Consider the following 20,184-nt stretch of genomic DNA (forward strand, 5'->3'; position numbering starts at 1 on the left):
TAAACGTGAACTGCAACACTGGATTCTGCTAAGCAAAGGCATTCCTGCTCTCTGGAGTGTATGCAAAGCACCCGGCACATTTATATGGGAGCAGGCTGCAGCTTGATTTCCATTCCAGCAGCCAGCTGCTCCTCTGACAGCTTGCAGGGCTGGATCTGCTGTCACCCAGGCTCCACAAATCTGGGGTGAGGCTTCGGGGCTCAAGGCTACAGCCAGTTTGGGAACCCTGGCTGGGACAGCAGCAGGCATCCCACAGCTGACACAACCCTGCTGGGCAAAACCCCATCACTGGCTTGAATGCTGTCTGTAAGATTCTATGTTCTAAAGTTTTTAAGCCAAGGAAAGCTACAAATGCAGCCCTGCAGGACCTGAGCAGGTTCCTTTTCACAGTGCTGTATAGATGTACCTTGTTGAGCTTCCAGCACTGTGCTGCGTTCCCTGGCATGGGCATGTCCTTGTTGCCCCTGAAGTTGTTTCCTCCTGGTGCAGAGGGTTAATGGAAATGGTTGTTGGAAAGCACTGCTGGGCCAAGAGGACAAATGTTTGCAGTGTCTGCAGGCTGAAGTGCTTTGTGTCTCCTGCATTCCCTGTGTGCAGGGTGTCAGACCCTCCCACAGGGAATGGGCAGTGCAGCCAAGCGCAGCTCCTGAGCCTGGCATTGCCAGCTGGGCTGCAGTGCTGAACAGCTCCACCTATCCCACACATTTCTGTTGATGCAGATCTGCAAGAACCTAAAATCCCAGTGATTCTATCACTTCCTGGAAACAGGAAATCTTCATTTGGGTGACCAGTCCCCTTTGGTGCAGGGAGAACTAAGGGCTGAAATCCCATGGGGAATGTGAGCCAGAAGTGCCTGCCTGGAGGGGCTGATGTGGGCAGGCAGCAGCACAAGGATCCCCTGCCCTGCAGGAGGGCTGGAAGGGGTCCCAAGGCAGCAGCACAAGGATCCCCTGCCCTGCAGGAGGGCTGGAAGGGGTCCCAAGGCAGCAGCACAAGGATTTCCTGCCCTGCAGGAGGGGCTGGAAGGGGTCCCAAGGCAGCAGCACAAGGATTCCCTGCCCTGCAGGAGGGCTGGAAGGGGTCCCAAGGCAGCATGGCCCCAGCCTGGCTCAGCAGTGCAGCCCTGAGCTGCAGCACAGCAGGGAGGGTGGAGCAGGCCTGTGCCTGCCTCCCTGATCCAGGCCCTCACTCCAGCACTGCCTATTTGTAAGTCAGCCTGTGGAAAAATCCCCGGAGTCCTTGCACAGTCAGTATTCAGCAGGCTGAAACTAATCCAGAGCTCTCGGCAACTTGATATTTCTCAGTGAATCCCTGCCAGTAAATTCTGCTAAATCCCAGCGCTGGGGAAGAGAGGAGCTCTCCAGGCAGACGTTTGGTTGGTCTCTGGCTTGACTCAACACTATATAGACTAGATTTACAGGGCACAATGAAGTGGTCTGACTGCAAGGCTAACAGAAAGCCCAAAGGCATATTTTTCATTCACAACCTTTTTTTAAGGTACTTTCTGCCCACAGTCCTCAATGCTGAGGCTTTGCCTACTCAAAGAGGCTTTGTGGGAATTCATCTGCAAGCCTGGGGAGGATTGAAAGCCCACCTGTGTTTGGTTTCCCTTAGAAAAACCAAGCTGCATTTGTGGGACCAGATTCAGTCCTGGTGTTGGTGCTTCTGTATCGTTGCAGGAAGGTGTTTCAGAACTGTTGTCCTAGTAACATCTTTTTAATATCATTTTGCAGGTACTTTTTATGGTCCCTATTGGACTCTCAGTGGGAGTTATTTCAGCCTTCCAGATCCCAGCTTTCTGCAACAACAGTAACTTAGTGGCAGTATTTCTTCTGCTGTTACTGTTCGGGTAAGTGTGGGGCTTAGTTATTTAAATATCACTGCTCAGGGTAAGGCACTGGATTTTGCAGGCTGCTGGAGGCTGAGATCCAGGGGGGGCATGTGGGCTTTTCTCTTCAACACGCACTCCACAAACACGGACTAAGTTGCTCCTTCCAGGGGCAGGGAGGTAAATCCCAAAGCTGGGGAAGAGAGCTGTTGTTGTGCCTGCTTTATTCAAAGCAAACACTACTTGAGGATGTGGAAGTATTCAAGGTCCCAGCAACAGCTCAAGCTGTAAGCAAATGCTTCCTGACCTATTGCAAAGTTCAAGAGCATTTTAATATCAGAGAGCAAAATAAACAGCAGTAGCACAATTCAGGAAAACTTCAACAAACTCCCCCGGCTTTGAATCCTCCAGGCCCAGTCTCTTTGTTTTCAGGTGGGGTTCTGTGTTCAAAGTATGTATCATAAACCTTTTCTCCAAATTCTAACAGACACAAAGGCATTTTTCTTTTCTTTAAGCTCTGTAATGTGGAAATGTAGTTACATGCCAAAACAGAGCTGTTATGTTATGTTATGTTCCAACCCTGGAAGTGTTCAAAGCCAAGTTGGACAGGGCTTGGAGCAACCTGACCTAATGGAAGGTGTCCCTGTCCATGGCAGGGGGTGGAATGGGATGGGCTTTAAGCTCTCTTCCAACTCATACCATCCAACGATTCTATGTTGTCTGATGTATTCAGTGGTTTGTTTTCAAAGTAACCCTTTGAGTTACCATGGTTTTCTCTGCACTGTTGGTATGTATAGATATGCATCATTTTCCTGGATGTACCTGCTGGCTGGATTTTTCAAGGAAACAGGGATGGCCTTCATTGTTTACGTCTGTGTTAACTTGTTCTTCGGCATCAACACCATTATCACTCACTCGGTTGTGTTCCTGCTCTCCCAGGAAAAGGCCACAGACCAGGTAGGAGCCCCACTAATACTGACCCTGTGGTGACACAGCAGGAGGCTTCTTGTGGGCTTGGTGGCTTTGATCAGGTCCATAGCAGCTGGACACAGTCACAGGATTTCACGGGGTTCCCTACAGACAGGACATGAGTCACGTATGGAGCTTGCTTGTCTGTAAATCTGCACCCCCAGCAAAGAAGGAAACAGTGGTGGCAGAGGGGAGAACATGAAAAGAGAGGGAGAAAACTGAGGACCCTCTTTATAACCACCCTGGTGGTGGAAGATGAAGGGCAGGAGGTGGGTGGAGATGTTTGATAGAAAGTTGTTGATGAACACTTCAAACCATTGCTGAGTTCTCGCAGCACGAACTGTGGGGAGTGACAGCTGAATGTCACTGCCCTGAGTCTGACATGTGCTGCAGTAAGCCCAGCACCAGCTGTCTGTCATCCAGGTCTGTAATGCAGTCATCTTCTCCCTGCAAGGATGACAACCCAGAGACAGTGATGATTCCCTAAAGTAAAGCCTTCTCTTAAACTGAGATCTCCCTGGGAATGGCTGGGATTAAATGCACGCCTTACACTTAGATTTCTTTTTTTATGGAGGGCAATTACAATAGCTGGGTTGCATTTTTCTCTGTATCTGGACAGAGTTTGTTCAGCAGCCCCTTGGGTTTTAGGGATATGCAATTATGATCACCTTTCATCCCTGTGCCCCAGTGGCAGGGAGTCAGTTTCTTTCCATGCTAATTTAGTGCCTCTCCAGTTTGCTTTGTGCACTAATCCTTTCTTCTGCTAGAAATGCACCAGAGTTCTTTACTGTGAGACTGTGCACTGGGCTGTTCTGCTGTGAACTAGCTGGAAAAGCCCTTCCATGTCTAGAAAAGCCAAATCTTGTGTTTTATGGAGTTGTTTGTCCAAGGAGAAGAGACAGGACAGTGCTCCAGGGGAGCAGGCTGTGCTGGACAGATTTGGGGGGCACAGTGGCAGAACTCAGTTCTGGCGCTTGGGCAGGTTCTGGGTGCTGGAGCAGCATCCTGGGAGCAGCATCCTGGGAGCTGGCTGCTGTTTACTATGGGTGATCACAACCTCAGAGCTGCCTGTTGACTTTTATGACCTTGTGCCTGTGAAACGAGCTGTCTCCAGAGCTCTTTGCTCTCAATTTATCTCTGCTCTGAGACACAGGCAAATCCCAATGTAATTGTTACACTTCAGTCCCACAGTAAAACCTTTGAATTTATTCCGTGAATAAAAGCAGTGACTGACTGTGCTGCTCTTTGTTTTTTTCCAGGGTTTGCATGATCTTGCTGAAAATTTAAGGCATGTGTTCCTTCTGTTCCCACAATTTTGCTTTGGCTATGGCTTGATCGAACTGTCACAGGATCAGGCACTGCTGGGCTTCTTAAAAGCCTATGGAGTGGATTACCCTGACAAAACCTTTGAGCTGGACAAGACCACGTCCAAGCTGTTGGCCATGTTCATCCAGGGCACCGTGTTCTTTGCCATTCGTCTCACAGTTCACGACAGGATGATTCAGAGAGTCTGGAACAACATACTGGAGTAAGTAACATCTGGAGCCTCGCAGGGGAAGCAGCCCCAGCCACAGCTCCGTGGTTGCATTCCGGGCTCCCGCACCATCATTGTCAATTATGAAGCCCATCAATTTCCAGGACAATTTGTGAATATGGAGTGAGTTTTCTCTGGCAGGAGTCCCAGTAATTAGAGTATTAACTAACAGAGGTGTAGTTTATGGAGTCCCCTGGCAGTTGGTGCTGGCTGGGACTGCAGCCTGGGGCTCAGGGTTTGGTGGGCAGGTGCTCAGCTGTTGGTGCGGGGCAGTCATTCCACTGGCAACCTCCTCTGTTTGGCTCTCCCCGTCTCCTCTGCCCTGGCTGCACACAGAGAGGAGTGAGAACATTCCTGTCACCTGCGTTAGGAGCGTGTCCACAAGGCAGGACCTGCTCCAACCCAGAATATTTGCTGAAAAAGAGGGAAAAACAATAGGCAGGAAGAGACCCCTGGGTGGAGCAGATACCAGGAGAGAATAGAAACTGTATATCTGAGTATTTTGTGCATGCCCTGGGGTCTCACAGAAGGCTCCCTGGGATCTATCCCAACTGCTGGCTGTTGCTGGAGGGTAAGTCCCTCTCTGCCCTCCCCCAGGTTCCTGTTTGACAGAGTCCATGGCAAAGCCTCCCTTCTGCCACCCGCCGCCACAGAGGACGGGGATGTCCAGGCAGAGAGGAGCCGGGTGGAGTCTGGCAAAGCTGACTTCGACGTGGTGCAGCTCCAGAACCTCACCAAGATCTACCACCTCCCTCACAAACGCATCACAGCAGTGAAAAACATCAGCCTCGGGATCCCTGCTGGGGAGGTGAGCCAGGGGAGAAGGCTGTGGGCACCTTCCAGTCTCATTGTCATCTTCTGTAGTGGTTTGTTCTGCTCTGGCCTCTTCCTTCCTTTGCCCCATTTATTGATTCTTGCGGTTACAGCAGTGACAAGAGGCTCCTGATAGATTTGGGACACCAACTGACAGTTTGAAGGCCCTAGAAAGAGGGAAGGTGGATGGGAATTGATGGAGCTGTATTCAGAGCAAAATGTCTGCGTGCTCTGTTTGTACAGTGCAGTCTTGGGGGGGGGGTCACTGGGGATCACCAGGTGGTGAATGAAGACAGCAGAATGTGTCCAGCTGAAATTATTCACCTGAATTGCATGGGAGATGGTGAGTCAGGCTTATCTGCTTGTGTTTCCCATCAGGGGAAGACAAGTCACTTCAGCTGAAAACACGTTTTCATGAATCAGGACCTAAAATTAACTCCAAAGAAAAAAACATTCTTTGGTCATGTCAGTGCAGTTGCCTCCCTGAGAAGTGAAAAGACAGGAGTAAACAGAGCACCTCTGAGATCCAGAGGAAACTGGATACCAGATTCTACCTCATGCTGTGCACCTGACTTGTGGGGAAGCTTGGAATTAATCCTTGGCACCTGGTTTATTGTCATTGCCTGGATCCCACTGAGATGAAATGATGTAGGGTGCTGGGCAGGACAGCATCCTCATGTGGAGACTGGTGCTGGTCTTTATGGCAGAGGATTTTTTATAAGCCAGGACTGGCATTGAGGTCTCTGACTTCTGGCAAAATTCACCCTGATGCTGGTGGGATTTAGGGCACCATTCCCCACCTGTCAGCAGAAGCTGTGGCCCTGAACTGCAGACTGTGCACAGATTCTGTCCCTGTATGGACCAAGGTGGGGAAGAACCTTGGATTTCTGTGCATCTGCAGTGGGCCCAGCACAGGAGGACTCTCACGTCAGCTGATCTGTACTAATGAGAGCAAAATAACAATTTTAATTAAATAATAATATAAAATTATCAGCACAATGGTGATGGCTGATGCAACACACAACTGCCTATCTCCAACCTTAGCAATAAAATGTGGATTTTTACCATGAGATACTGGAACTGCACTACAGGGAGCCAGTTCTTCTTCTTACTAATGGAGTGCTTTAGTGACATTATGGGACAAAAACCTTGTGTTGCATTAAGGCTTTACCAGTACCAGCCCAAACCTCACTCAGCCCATTCCCATGAGCAGCTCTGTCCCTGCCAAGGGGAGGCTTTGCACAAATGAGCCGATGGGGATTTGGCCTGAGCTCCTGCAGGAATGTACCTCACAGTAAAAGGAATGACTCTACTGGAGGCACATCCTTGATTCTTCACCATATTAAACAAATGGTCCTAATATAAGCTGGAGTGTATTGCACCATAAACAACCTCCATTATAACACTGGGATGTGCTGAGTTCCTCTGGCAATTCATCTTGCTCAAGGGGCTGGACAAAGATGGGACAAGGTGCACTGAGCACCCATCTCAGAGCAATATTTCTGCATTACAAGTACAGCACTCTTTCATTCTGACTTTTCTTTCCCAGTGCTTTGGCTTGCTTGGTGTGAATGGAGCTGGAAAGACAACAATCTTTAAGATGCTGACAGGGGACATCGGAGCATCCAGCGGAAGGCTGCGGGTGCAGGATCATTCTGGGTATGATGGATGTGATTTTTGGGGAAGCAAATCAACCTGAGAAAAGTTTTTAAGGCTGGGTGACAAAGGAGAAGAAATGTAAAAGTCTGAAATAAAACATTCAAGCCAGAGCAAAAATAAACAAGGTGGGGAATTCGTCCTTTGAAGGTGGCATGGTTGCTTCCTAGGGGGTTGCATTTTGCTCCTGGATCTCTGCTGTTCTCAGAGGTGTTTCTTCCACTTCAGTCCATTGCAAATGGAATCAGGCTCAGATCCTCAGCAGTGTGATCCCACTTCTGAGCTAGACCTGGAGACCAGTAGGGCTCACCTCAAAGCTTTCTTTAACAGTTGTAGGCTTGGTGGCAGCTGTGCCATCTGAGGTGCTGGCAGCAACTGGAGAGCTACATACTGGACACACAGCCTCTGCAGAACTGGGGGTCTGAAAGCTGGAGCTCTGCAGATGCACTGCATTTTCCTTCAAGGGTTGGGGAAGGGGATAGGAAATAGGAGAAAGGGATTTTCTCCCTCCTGTTGATTCCAGGGTGCAATTCAGTGTCTCTACACTGATGTGCCAACTTCCTTACACAGGTCCTTGAATGACATCAGTGAGGCCCACTGGTCACTCTTTGGCTACTGTCCTCAAGAAGATGCCTTGGATGACCTGCTGACAGTGGAAGAGCACATGTATTACTATGCTCGGCTGCACGGCATCCCAGAGGGGGACATCAAGGGAGTGAGTAACAAGGGCTTGGCTTGCATCCTTTTTTGTAATTTGGAGCCTTTAAATGAGTCTTTCAATAGATAGATGTGTGGTAATCCATGGCTGGACATGTTGTGGAAGCACAACTCTTGCTCCCTAGGTTGTACTCCAGCTCCTCCACCGGCTGAACCTGATGGCCTACAAGGACAGAGTCACCTCTATGTGCAGTTATGGCACCAACAGGAAACTGTCAACTGCTCTGGCTCTCATTGGGAATCCATCCATTCTGCTGCTGGTGAGAAATGGGAGCCTTGGTGGGGGAAGAAAGGAGTCTTTGGGCTGGCAGGAGAACTTGTCTCACAAAACCTCCTCAGGCACAGCTTACAGGACACTCCCCACATGCCCGTGCTTGGCCTGACAACAGAAACCATCACAGGAAAGTTTAGGTTCCAGCAAACACTCATATTTTCTTTAAGGGCATAAGAGAGTGGCAAGTCTTTCAGTTTCTCTGATAGCACCTTCCAGAGGTCAAAAATAGACCCTTTATTTGCCAATTAAACTCTCCTAGTTCCCAGCTCTATCTTGTTTTTTATCTCCATCAACTAACCTGCACAGCCTTGCAAGAAAAGCAGCATCTAAGGCTCCAAAACTGTAGGAGAGCAAAGGGGCCACTTCCCTCAGGATTAGAACATAACTGCTTTTCTAGGTTTGGCTTTCTGTCTTGTCTTTCACTTTGAATTTCCAGTTCTTCCATGGACTTACACCATTGCTAAAACATACCTTTTTGTGAAGTTTTCCCACTTGCTATGATGCCTTAGGTTTTAACTTTTATATTTTTCAAATCCTGTACTGCCTGGTGTGTAACTCTGAAGTTTCTTGTAGCCTGTTAACTTCTGCTCTCTCAAATAATAAAGCCTCTCTGGGCCTGCTCTTCAAGGACCCAGACCATCCTAGGCCCAAAAAGTATAAACCAAAAAGCCACTAAAGGGGGGCAAGCTGAGGGGAATTACATCATTAAACTGAAGCTTTAATTAGAGAATTTATGCTGATATGCAAATGAACCAAACTTACTAAAGTGTGAAGAACTTATGTCCATCTTGGGGTCCCTCTCAGCAGTAGCCCCTGGCTCCCCAGGGGGTACCTCTGAAGGCCTTTCAGATAAATACCTACCTTTATTCCCTTATTCTTGTCAAGCCTCTGTTTTTAGGAGGCCTCTCAAGGCATCAGCTGTGTATTGAAGGTGTGCAGAGCTCTGTGAGCAGAGTTCCCAATATTAAGCTGGATACCTAGTAGACATAAATATCCCTTGTCCCAACTTGTATCAAGCCCAGCACTGCTGCCTTTATTTCTGACCACCTGCTGGTGCTCCAGCTGCTTTTGTGAGATAAAAAATCTCAATAAAAAGAGGAGGAGGTGGGGGAATTCTCTCTCTACTAACTGCTGCCTGAGCCCAGGCTTCTTTACTTTTTAAGTGCAAATTTCCAATCAGTCCTGTCTTTCCCAATAGGATGAACCGAGCTCTGGAATGGACCCGAATGCCAAACGCCACCTTTGGAAAATCATCAGCGAGGAAGTGCAGAACAAATGCTCAGTGATACTCACGTCTCACAGGTAGGGCTGGGCTGGCTCTGCCTCCTATTTTGGGGTCAGCAGAGGTGTGGAGAGCCCATCCCTCACACTTCCCACTGGTCCTTGCACAGTTTCAGGGCACTGAGCTGTGACAGGTTTGGGGGTTTGTTGTGGCTGAATGTGGTGTCCACAGAGACCCACACCACTTTAGGGAAGATCAGTGATGTTCTCCAGTTACTTAACTATTTTTTATACCTTCTCAATGGCTTATTAGAGTTTCTGGGTTGGTTTTGTAGCATGGAGGAGTGTGAAGCCCTCTGTACCAGGCTGGCCATCATGGTGAACGGGAGTTTCCAGTGCATTGGCTCTCTGCAGCACATCAAGAGCAGGTCAGTAAAATGAACCTATTTCACTTTTACTGAACAGCCTCTGGAGTTACTGACCTACAGCTTTGAGTGCTCAGAACATGAGACCTGTGTCACCAAAACAATGACTTTTCCTGGTTTATGTCCCTTATTCACCACTGAAATTCTGTGTTAACTAATGCACTTTCTACTCCCTCACAGCCTGTCTTCCCAGAATGTGTCCCCCAAAGTAATCTGTTCACTGCTACAAATGAGAAATGCATATTAGGGTTGAGCTTTGGTTCTGTTAGTTATAACAATAGCTCGGCTTCTTATTAAGTTTCACTCCAGGTTAACAACCCTGACCCCATTCAAGCTGCACCATGCCTGGATTAGATTTCCCCAAGGAGCCTGTGCAGCACTCGCAAAGGAGTTTCTTCATCAGATTTTCTCTTTTCTACAGTGCTAATGGTGATTTTCTTTTTCCCCTAGATTTGGAAGAGGATTCACTGTGAAGATGCACTTAAACAGCAGCACGGTTTGCACTGAGACGCTGACAGAGTTCATGAAGTCACACTTCCCAAATACATGCCTGAAGGTAAGCAGGGCAAATGCTTTCAGGAGAGGCTTTCAAAATCCCTTCAAAGTGACCAAGAAAATCTCTGCAAGGTGGACATCTTACAACATGCTGTGCCCACAGACCTGAGTCACACTTGTCACTGCCTTCAGCTACACTGTCCGAGGGCTGGAGCATTCCCGTTCCTTGGTGGCTGAAGTAACATCAGCCAAAAAGCTGCAGTGGCCCTGCAAGGCAGCTGTTAGGTGACCCCCTGCCCTGGGAATGCCCTTCCCACTGAAGGCTGGAATGCATGGAGACCCACTTCAGGTTCAGTGGGAATGAGATGCTTCCAGTGCTTCCAGTAACTGAGTAATTGTAAAACCAGAGTAACTGAGTCACAAATCCCCTCCATTGTCTGTAACCCAATCTCTGCATGAATCAAAACTGCACACTTGGAGCTGGAAAATGCTATGGCCACCCTGGAGCTTCCAGCCTTGCAGTTTAGTTGTCCTCCCCCAGTCACAAACCCCCACAAGAACTCCCAGTGGGGAAACACTACCAGACAGTACCATTCAGAAGACACCACAGCCCCTGCTCCTTCATCCTCCCGTGGTCCAGCTGTTGGATGTGTTGGTTCTTGGCTTTCCCCCACCACTCCTGTCCCCACAGGATCGGCATTTCAACATGGTGGAGTACCACGTCCCGGTCTCTGCGGGAGGGGTAGCGAATATATTTGATCTCCTGGAAGGCAGCAAAGCAGCCTTCAACATCAGGCACTTCTCTGTGAGTCAGACAACGTTGGAGGAGGTAAGGAATTAAAATGTGAGGCCATTCATTTAAAACTGCTAACGGGAGCAGACTGATGGTTGCACATAATGGACTGCTGCACACAATAGACTACAGTTTGAAAGGGATTTCCATCTATATTCCTCCTGGGGGTACTTTATCAGTGCTGCTGCCTCCAGGTACCTCTGCTGGTGCTAGGGAAACACACCGAGAAAGCTGCCTGGAGCATAAAGGATCTGTTCTTCCCTCTGTCACTGCTGATTTCAGCAGCCTCGTGGGTGTGGGTGAAGGGCAGGGCTATGAATCACCCCCAAGTCCAGGGCTAGGATTTCCACCAGTACTGAAAACATGCTCAATTTCACTTTTTGGGTTGGAAGTTCATTTAGCATTACTCCAAACTTAGCTTTGGGGTTCATTCCATGTTCCCTTGGAAGAATGTTCCCACTGGCAACAAAATCTTGTAGGGAGCACATCAGCTGAAGGGATTGCCACAAGGACTGTCCAGAAGAAATCACCCTGTTCAGCATCAGCACCTGGAATATTAGGTTGGTCCCAGAGAGAGGAGCAGAGCTGCAGCCCTGTAGTGCTATGGATTGTGACACAGCAGTCTGGGAGGGGAGTTCCTCAGTGCTGTTTCAATAAGGGGCAGTGGTTGTGAGAGAAACAGGCGGGCAAAGCTCAAGAAGCCCCAGCTCAGGTTTTGTGGGAGGACAGCTCAGATTTTTGAATATGCAAATATGATTGCAGGGAGTGTTCTGGTAAGAATCCTTTCTGTATTCATTAGCTGCTGTTGAAAGGAAGGCTGTTACATGTGATTTTATACACCTCTCTCTACACTCTGCAGTTGTGCGTGCACAGATGTCAATTACACGGAGACAGATGGGTTTATGAAGTAATAACAGGACTGTATTACAGTGGGATCGAAATGAGTCACTGCATGGGCATTGCCTCGCTGGTGCCTTGGGAACCTGAGCTGCAGGACAATTAGGTTCTGTGCAGGAATGTCTGCCTTCGGGTCCCGGGTGTCGATTCCGCAGGACAGGAGTGCACATCCATTTATTTACATTAGCCCATAGAAGCCCAACAATTTGCAATTCTCAAATTCAGCGTGAATCCATCCCTGAGCGCGCTCTCCAGGCTCACAGTCAAATGAACAGCCATGCCTTTTTCATATTCATTCATATCATAAATTATTTATGCTGTCACATACTGAGTGTTTTCCTTTAAACTTCTAGGTTTTCATCAACTTTGCTAAAGATCAAGCAGATCCCGATGGCACGGATGCAGGCCCTGATGTGACGCTGGACAGCTCTGACACAAGCAGCCAAGCTAGCACCATAAGCTCCATCTATTGAAGGGATCCACCCACACAGGATCATAGAATCTGGGGAAAAGACCTGACAGCCCCTCCAACCCTGTTTTCAATGATTTTAGGGTGATGGGGATAAGCAGTCCCATTTTCTTAAAGTGTTTTTTTTTTGATATGCACTTAATTTGTCACTAGGAACATGGTAGGTGTTTGAGACTGGCACTTGGTTACAAATCAGATTGGTCTTTCCACTGGTTCTTTTCCCCCCCCAGTTCTTGTTTTATGATCACTGTAATAGCTGTGAGGATTTAGATAACATCACCTGCTGCTCGTGGCCGTTTGTTTACAGCAGATATGGCTGTGCTGGAGCAGAGGAGCTGTGGGCAGTGCAGGGTGTTTGACCACAAAGCAGCCCCTGGCTGCAGAGGAAAAGCCACGCTCCACTTCCTGCTCAGCAAGACTTCCTGGGTGACTGAGTGAAAGTGGCTCAGTTTTGACAGGCTCCCCCCTGGGGAGATGGGGCTGGTGGCCTTGCCCCTCCTCACAGGGGGTTGTGAGGGAGTAGGTGTGAGGGAGTTCCATACTGACAGTCGCAAAGGCCACTGCTGGGGGCCACCTTTGGTAACGACATAGAGCTTATCTGGTTATGTCAGGACAAATATAACTATTTTAAATGTTAGTGCTTCCAGTGGTTTTGGTTTGTTCCTGTAGCTTATTCCAGCTCTGTGTAACTCCTTGAGTGAGTCCTCTGGTCCCAGGAAGTTCCTGGCTCCTGGTACCCAGTGGAAGATGATTCCCCCACGAGCCCCTTTCTCCTGGCTGGAGTTCAGGGCTGCTCGGGTATAGCCGAGGAGTGGTACAGGGCAGGTCTCTTGGTTGAATGCTCTGACAAGAAGCAGCTCTTTGCTTCCTAAGATTGTATTTCCCTGAGCACAGCAGAAGCAAGGAGCATCTCCCTTGCTCATAAACCCTCCAACTCCAGCAGCTCTGCCTCTTTGTGTCCTCTGCAGTGACCTTCCTCCTCAACCCCACATGCTGGCTGCCCCCGTGACTCTGGAGCTGTGTTTTCCCACATAACAAGGCATCATTAGCTCCTGCTTCAAAGACTCTGCCTGCTGGCTTTAAAGGACTGCTCTGCCCACCTCTGAGAGCAGCCCCCAGCAGCTGAGTTCAGCATACCACCACACACATCCTGCTCTCCTCCCCCAGAATGATTAATAGATAGAATAGTTTAATATGATTCTTTATTATATGTATCAGCATAAGGGCCCAAAGACTCGGGTTTGGGTCAGGGCACTGATGTACATTCAAGCACAAAATGAACTTAAATTCTGAGCTCAATAAACTTGCTGTTGCTGGTAAAAGAGATTGCAGATAAAGCCTTACCTTGTGAGACCTGGGGTGGCCCATACAACTTGCCTGGGTTCACCTACACAATTCCAGCCAGGTGGTTTCTTTTTCCCCTTTTTTTTTGCCTTCTCACAAAACTAATTTGAGTCAAAGGAGCCTTTGATGAAAGCTTCAACGACACATCTTTCTTACCCGGATCATGAGTTTGACTAGGTCAGCTCCAGTGTGATGCCAAGGTTCGCTGAGAAAATCGTGCAAGGAATAGGTACTTTATGAAATCCCAAACACCCTTGATATTCACTGGGATACTGAAGTTCAAAGTTTAGCTGCTGCAAGGAGGTCACATCCTCTCCTCGGTGTTGGTGTAAACTTCTTACTGATAGCAGGAGGAGTTTTATTATGGATTAAAAGTATTATTGAGCTTTGAATTATGCCTCAACCTGCTGACTGTAATTAAAACTGGGGTTCAGCTTCTTTCCAGAATGCATTTGACACCTGCAGTTTATAAGTAACTGAAAAAGCTGCCCAGACAGCCATTGTAGCTTCTATTATTATGTCTCCAGCTCTGCAAAAGCTCTTTTTTCTCATTTTCATTGCACATCTTACACAGATCATAGTATAAAATTAAGCTTTTCTCTAATGGAGGGCTTGTGCTCCCTGCAAAGGACTCGGAGCATGAATGCCAATGATTTAAATGCAGCCTTGTAATACCAATCAGAGTATTATTTTATTATGTCGATGGCTTTGCAACTGCCAGTGAAAGATGGATCTCCAGACTCTGTCCAGATGTACTTTACATGTAATTGAGGGAGACTGATACAAAACTATTCTTTTGTTCCTTTAGAGCCTACTAATCAAACAGGAAAAAAAAAAAAAAGGAAGTGATTCATTGGAATACTTCATTAAGTTGCAATTTAATTGTGTGAAATAGAGTTTTGAGGGGAAAAAAAAGCAAAAAGCATCCTTTGAATTTCCACCCAATTCTGGCATTAATAGAAACATCTGCTCCATGTGAAATGTGTCACGGCCATGATACATGCTCCCCGCTCTCACTTGCAGGTAAAAATAAACCATCTGCTACTGCAATCAAGGCTGTGGGTATTGGTCCAAGCAAGCCAGAGTTTATATCCTGGGGGGAATTTAACTGAGGCCCGTGGAGAAGCAGTTACAACTGTTTAGGGGCTTGAAGCATCTGGCAAGGAGGTTGTATATAACGTCACCAGGGGCTGAATTACCTTTCGTGCTGCATTACAAACATCCCCATTCCCTGCAGAGCCTCAGATTCATCCTGTCCCTTTTGGAGGTAGGACACGCTCCAAGCTCAATTCCAAGGCAAAAATCTTGGAAGCCAGTACTCTCCTGCCTCTGAACACCAGCTCCATGCCTCTCATCACCTCTTGGTCTCCCTGAGAAGGTTCCAGGGGTGGCCAGGAATATGGAGCACTGACTGAGAAACCACTGATAAGAATCTGAAAGGTTTTGAGTAGGGTCTACAGGGCAGGAGAAGGATGGGGTCACTCCTCCATCCTCACCTGTGGTTGTAGTAGTGGGTGCCCCCACTGTCAGCCCTCTCTGAATCCGCTCAGAAATGTTGGCTTTACATGACTCTGCTTTCAAAATGAGCCACCAAGCTGCCTCCTTCCTCTGGCCTGAGCAGGGAGCTGAGATTGCTGCCCCTCGAGCACTGCGTACCACAGCACATCACCTCTCCAGGAGCCAGAGATGAGTGCTGCAGTCCAGGGGAAACAAACTTCTCATCTTCCTCCTTTAATGCAGTCTCGCCTCCGTCACCCCAGTAGCCCTCCTGGAGGCAGCAGTGCCAGGCTGAGCCCTTCCAGCGCGGCCACGCGGCCCCGGTGCGTTAATTGGAACGGGCTCACCCCGGCTTCATTTAAAATGCTCTGGCACATCACACACACACACGGGAGAGGCAGTGCAGGCACTAAACAGGGACAGGGAGTCAAGGAGGAATTTCAGAATTAGTTGTGTGCATTGCAAGGCTGATTGAAGGCAGGTTTGTAATTGGAGCTGTGGACTTGGAGACAATGATTCAAATCTCCATCCTGGCTCTCCTTCATTTATCACTCTGTGCTGTTGATGAGAGCACAGTGCTGCTCCAGCCGGATCCTTGCTTAGCTTCTCTCTCCATGTACATAGCCACTGAGGGTTGGCTTTGCAGGATCAGAAAGGGTCTGGCAGGGGCTGAGGAACTGTCCAGAGGAGCCAGTGTTAAGTAAAATATTGCAAATATAAATTCAAGGTCTCGAACAGGATTTTTTGGTCCTTTCATGAGAGCTGCAGGAGTGGTTTTGTTACCGGGTCAGTTCAGAAAACATGTTTACAGTCAAATGAACACATCCAGGTAAACAAAATTCAGTGACTAGTAAAGCTCAGGAGCTGGTGATGCCCACAGACCTGCAGCTTGTGAGGAGTCACTCCTGGGATCCAGAATTTGCAGGATCCACCTTCCTAACAGGCTCAGTATGGGGCTCTAGGCTGTTGTAGGAGCTTCAGCTTTCTTCCATTGCTGCAGCTTCACTGAAGCTGCTGTGAGGGTTTTTGGCTTTTTACAAGCCAAGAAAAATATCTGTCTCTTCACTTAATAGGGGAAGGGTTATTTTGTGAGCTGGTGGAGAAAGAAAAATGGGTTTTGGATGGCAACAGCACATAGTATGATTTTACTCTTTTTTTTTTGCGGACAACAGCTGTGATCTTGCATAGCTCTAACAAAGTATCAACAGCATATTAAAACTGAGCACAACACAGAAAAGCAGCAGTGGGGAATGACAAAAAAGTTGAATTCACCAGAATTATTATTCCATGGCAGTATTTAAATAAAAAAAAAATCAGTCTAATTAATTTAGTTGTTCAGGGAGAGGATGGAAAGAAGGAAGATGGCTGTAAAATAATAAGAGCAACATTAGTAAGGGACACAGCCAGCACTTGCTGTTGGCTCTGCTCCTCATGCTACTCACATACACAGCAGCGGGAAGCAGGGAGCATGATGGGGAGCAGACAGGGGAGTGCAGCCCTTTTTGGGCCAGACCATACTCCTAAAAATATCTGCAGAATGCACAAGATCACCCCAGGGAGTATCAGAGTTCTGGGACTGGAGGCTGCCCCACATCATGGTACAACCCTGCGGCACCTGGATGCTGGCACGTGCCAGAATGGGAGAGTCCCACTGGTTGAGCCTGGGATGAAGGACACAGATCCTTGGGCCTGCAACCATGGAGCAACACTTGGAAACAGTCCCCTCTCCCAAGTGCTCATCCTGGGGGGGGCAGCCCCCACTTCATTGCTCACTGCTGCTGGAGGGCACTTCTGGAAACAAGGCCTTCACTAGGGAGAGCAATCCTGAGGGCCCTGTGCCGGGGGTGAGACAAGTAAATGGTAGCATTCCCATGAGCTGTAGGGCTCAAAGCAACAATCCCACCATCTCCCCAGGCTCCAAAGTAATGGAGGTACTTCAGTTTTAAGCAGTGAGTCTTTCACTAGACCAGCATGTTGGGTAGCATCTCTTAAAAAGAAGTCAGGTCTTCACTGACAAAGAAAAAAACAAAGGACAGCCACGACAATTTATGGTGACGCACATGAGATGAAATCCAGGTGAAGACAGGGTAATAATTGAGGCTCTTACCTCCATTAGCGGGTCAAGGTGAACTCTCAGCCCTCTATTCTCCATGTTCTGGCTGCCAGCTGAAGGGTTTTTGCCCAGCCCTCTGCTTGAGTGTGCACTGCCTGTTTCCCAGCCAGAGACAAAAAAATTGAAGCACATCCAGTGTGTGACAGGGAGAAGAAAGCAGGATGATCTGCCTCTCCATAACCAGACCCAGCTGCACAAGACAGCAATGAATTTAAGTTAAAATGATACCAACCAGATTGAAATGCAATTAAAGGAGTCCCCTTAGGGTTGCACATCCAATTAGTAACATACCTTTAATTACACCAGTGCAGTTTCAAACAGACACGTGCTGAGAGAGCCATCAGCACAGAGCTGAAGCCTGCCTGGTGACCCATATCCGTGGGGCCCCAGAGGAGTTACACGTGGGTTTGCATCACCAAGAGTGGCCTGCTCCTCCTCTGGGGAAGAGCTTCGGGGGTGGCCCAGCCTGGCCTGGAAGCAAGGCAGAGGAGAAACACAAAAAACCTTTTTCAGCTGTGTAAGAGCAGTTTTCTCCAACAGACAATTGCTGGAAAACAATTAAGATCCAGGTGCTTCTAAAAGGTAAGAGTTTTTCACACTTTTTTTGTACGTGACATTTCCCTCTTGCGGTGCCAGAACGTGCCCTGCCTCCAAGAACTGTGAAAGTTAAAGCACTGGAGTTGACTTTGATATGAAAACTCATTAAAAAATTAAAAATGCAAACATTAAGAATTGCTAGAAACACCAGAGCACTTCCAGATATCCCTCAGCCATCTCTGCGGAGTTACATGAGGTAAAAGAACTCAAAATACCTCCCCACCTTTAACCTTGAGCATAATGCCAGTCCCAAAGCAGCCAGATGCAGTGGCTGTGAGTCTGGCGTATGGTCTTTGGTCTGGAGCATGGTCCTTGGTCTGGAGCCTTAGTTGAAGTCCCTGTCAAAGCCTGTAGTCAGGCTGCTCTGGACAGCAGCAGGCTGTGCAACCATGCCTTGCTCCCCCAGGTTCTTGTTTAAAATCCTGTCTAAGAGACAAAATAAAGCTGAAGGAGACTCTCCTTTGCCCACTGAAGCCTGAGGGCTGGCGTGTGTCAATAACCCAGGTACCCCATTTTAATGCAAACTCGCATCACCTTGCACCACACTGCACCCTAGGATCAATTCGGAGAGGTGCATGAAGCAGGTGCTTCATCCATCTTCACATGCTCCTCCTCAGTGTTTCTTTAAGTACCTTCAACATCAGTAAAGTGAACAAAAGTTGAGACCATAGGCTTAATCACATTAACAATTATAATCATTCCCATCCATCACCACAAAGCAGCTGCGGTGCTGCTGAATCCGTTCTGCTCCAGGAACCCGGGGAATCTGATCAGCCAGACAAGGGCAGCTCCAGGCTTGCCATAAAAAGGAAGAGAGCACTTGCTCAGCCTGACTCCTTTATTCACTGTTTTTATGAGCCTTCAGAGCCTCCCCAGAAATTATTAAAGCCTCTCCAAGGAGCGCAAAGCCGCAAAGGGAGCGTTTCCTCCTGGGCTGGTGCTCACACTGCGATAATGCCCTCCTGAATATACCAGGGCTTGGGCAGTGAGGCCTCTCCTTTCACCTGCTTCCTGCGACATCAGTATTTGACCATCCTCATTACAGACTCAGCAAGTGGCTTTTTTCCCCCCATAATCAGCTCTTTGCCACACATGAGTGGATGGCAGCAAAGGCAAAGCTGGGATGTTTGTTATAAACCACCCTGGCTGGCTGTTTGAGGGACCCTCCTGCTCCTCGGGGTCGGGTCATAAACTGGGATGTGTGAAATTGGGCAGGATTAGGGAATACCATGATATTGCAGCAATGGGGACCTTCACTGGGAGGATTTGGGCTGAAGACCAGGCAGTGTACAAGCATGTGCAACCTTTAAAGGTCCTAGAGCTAGAGCTGGGCTCCCAGACACCTGCAGGGGTGGAGGTGTTTGAGGAGGAACGGGATGGTTTGCTCCGTGCCTGCTGCCCTGCCTTCCCTGACAGTAGGGTAGCAGAGCAGAGGGATGCAGCTTCAGACCGAGTTCATATTTCAACCATTCCAGAAATCCCATGTGGCAGAACGACATAACTGTGCCAGCCGACAGGAAAATGTCACTACTGGGTGAGTGTCAGTGACCCATGAGAGCAAAAAACCTTCACAGCTCCCTTGGAGAGTCTGGATGTTATAGGGGTTATTTTTCCACTGTGAATATCCTCCATGGGGCGATTTCAGGGCTTGAAATCAGCTCATATATGATACTAATATAGTGCCCCTGTGAATAATATAGCACCGCTTCTCCTGTCAAGTGAAATGGGAGAGGCAAGTGTCCCCCCAGGACTGCGAAGTTTCTGTATTACTCACCAGCCTCATCCTGATAAATCAAAGCTGCTGTGTTGTACTTCCCTCCCACCCCCTTTGGCATTTTTGAGCTCTGGCTTAAGGCAGGGTGAGCTGCCTTGGGCTGTGTAAGGGAGCACTCCGGCCTATGTGGCTATATAAGTCCTTGAAATCACCTTAGGATGTGGGAAGCTGTTTTCCCATCCACCCAGGCTGTGACATGCAGAGGTGCTCAGCACCCATCTAGTGAAAACAGGAGACTCTGTGCCAGGGCTTTCCCATCCCCATGGGCCTGTTTGCAGAGTGGGGCAGGAAAAAGGAGCCTGTCCAAAGGGTTTGGATGGCTCAGGGCTGGGAGTCCCAGCAGCAGGATGGGGCAGTGTGGGTGCAGGGCTGGGGATGTGCGCTGGCTCTGGGAGTGCAGGGGAGCTCACAAACCATCCTGCTTCCCTCAGAGATGGATCAAGAGGACAGATTGTAGGAAAACCAGAGCACAAAAATAGGGGTTGTGCTTTCAGCATGGTACATTTGAGTGACAGACCCTGATAACTCAGAGGGGAGGGTGCCATGGTGTCATCCACTGTAATGGTTTGGCTCTCTTCCCTGCAGAGGCTGGAGAAGCCAGACTGCTCCCAGGCCAAAGGGAAACAGCCCCCATGGCTCACAGGTCAGACCACTGTTTCTTCTGGAAGTTTATAGCAATCCTATTTGTGGATTAAAATGCAGCCGCCGAGGCTGCTCGTACAGGATTTACGACGTGGCCTCAAAATACAGGGGAGAAGGAAAGCTGAA

General features: G+C 48.5%; 1 protein-coding gene across 1 annotated transcript in view; it reads left to right on the top strand.

Moving 5' to 3' along the window:
* Positions 1 to 12,730, top strand: part of ABCA12 (ATP binding cassette subfamily A member 12) — a gene marked incomplete at its 5' end in the record, with an annotated part of 78,518 nt that extends 65,788 nt beyond the window's left edge. Inside the window, 12 exons of the mRNA XM_082284953.1 lie at positions 1,734 to 1,849; positions 2,626 to 2,785; positions 4,057 to 4,325; positions 4,929 to 5,139; positions 6,694 to 6,803; positions 7,371 to 7,515; positions 7,643 to 7,777; positions 8,990 to 9,093; positions 9,348 to 9,440; positions 9,888 to 9,993; positions 10,624 to 10,761; positions 11,976 to 12,730. Coding sequence (XP_082141079.1) covers positions 1,734 to 1,849; positions 2,626 to 2,785; positions 4,057 to 4,325; positions 4,929 to 5,139; positions 6,694 to 6,803; positions 7,371 to 7,515; positions 7,643 to 7,777; positions 8,990 to 9,093; positions 9,348 to 9,440; positions 9,888 to 9,993; positions 10,624 to 10,761; positions 11,976 to 12,095 — 1,707 coding nt within the window. The 3' untranslated portion in view covers positions 12,096 to 12,730. The remainder of the gene's footprint in view (positions 1 to 1,733; positions 1,850 to 2,625; positions 2,786 to 4,056; positions 4,326 to 4,928; positions 5,140 to 6,693; positions 6,804 to 7,370; positions 7,516 to 7,642; positions 7,778 to 8,989; positions 9,094 to 9,347; positions 9,441 to 9,887; positions 9,994 to 10,623; positions 10,762 to 11,975) is intronic.
* Positions 12,731 to 20,184: the final 7,454 nt, after the last annotated feature.

This window comes from Coloeus monedula (assembly GCF_965178545.1).
Source record: "Coloeus monedula genome assembly, chromosome: 7".
NCBI lineage: Eukaryota > Metazoa > Chordata > Aves > Passeriformes > Corvidae > Coloeus > Coloeus monedula.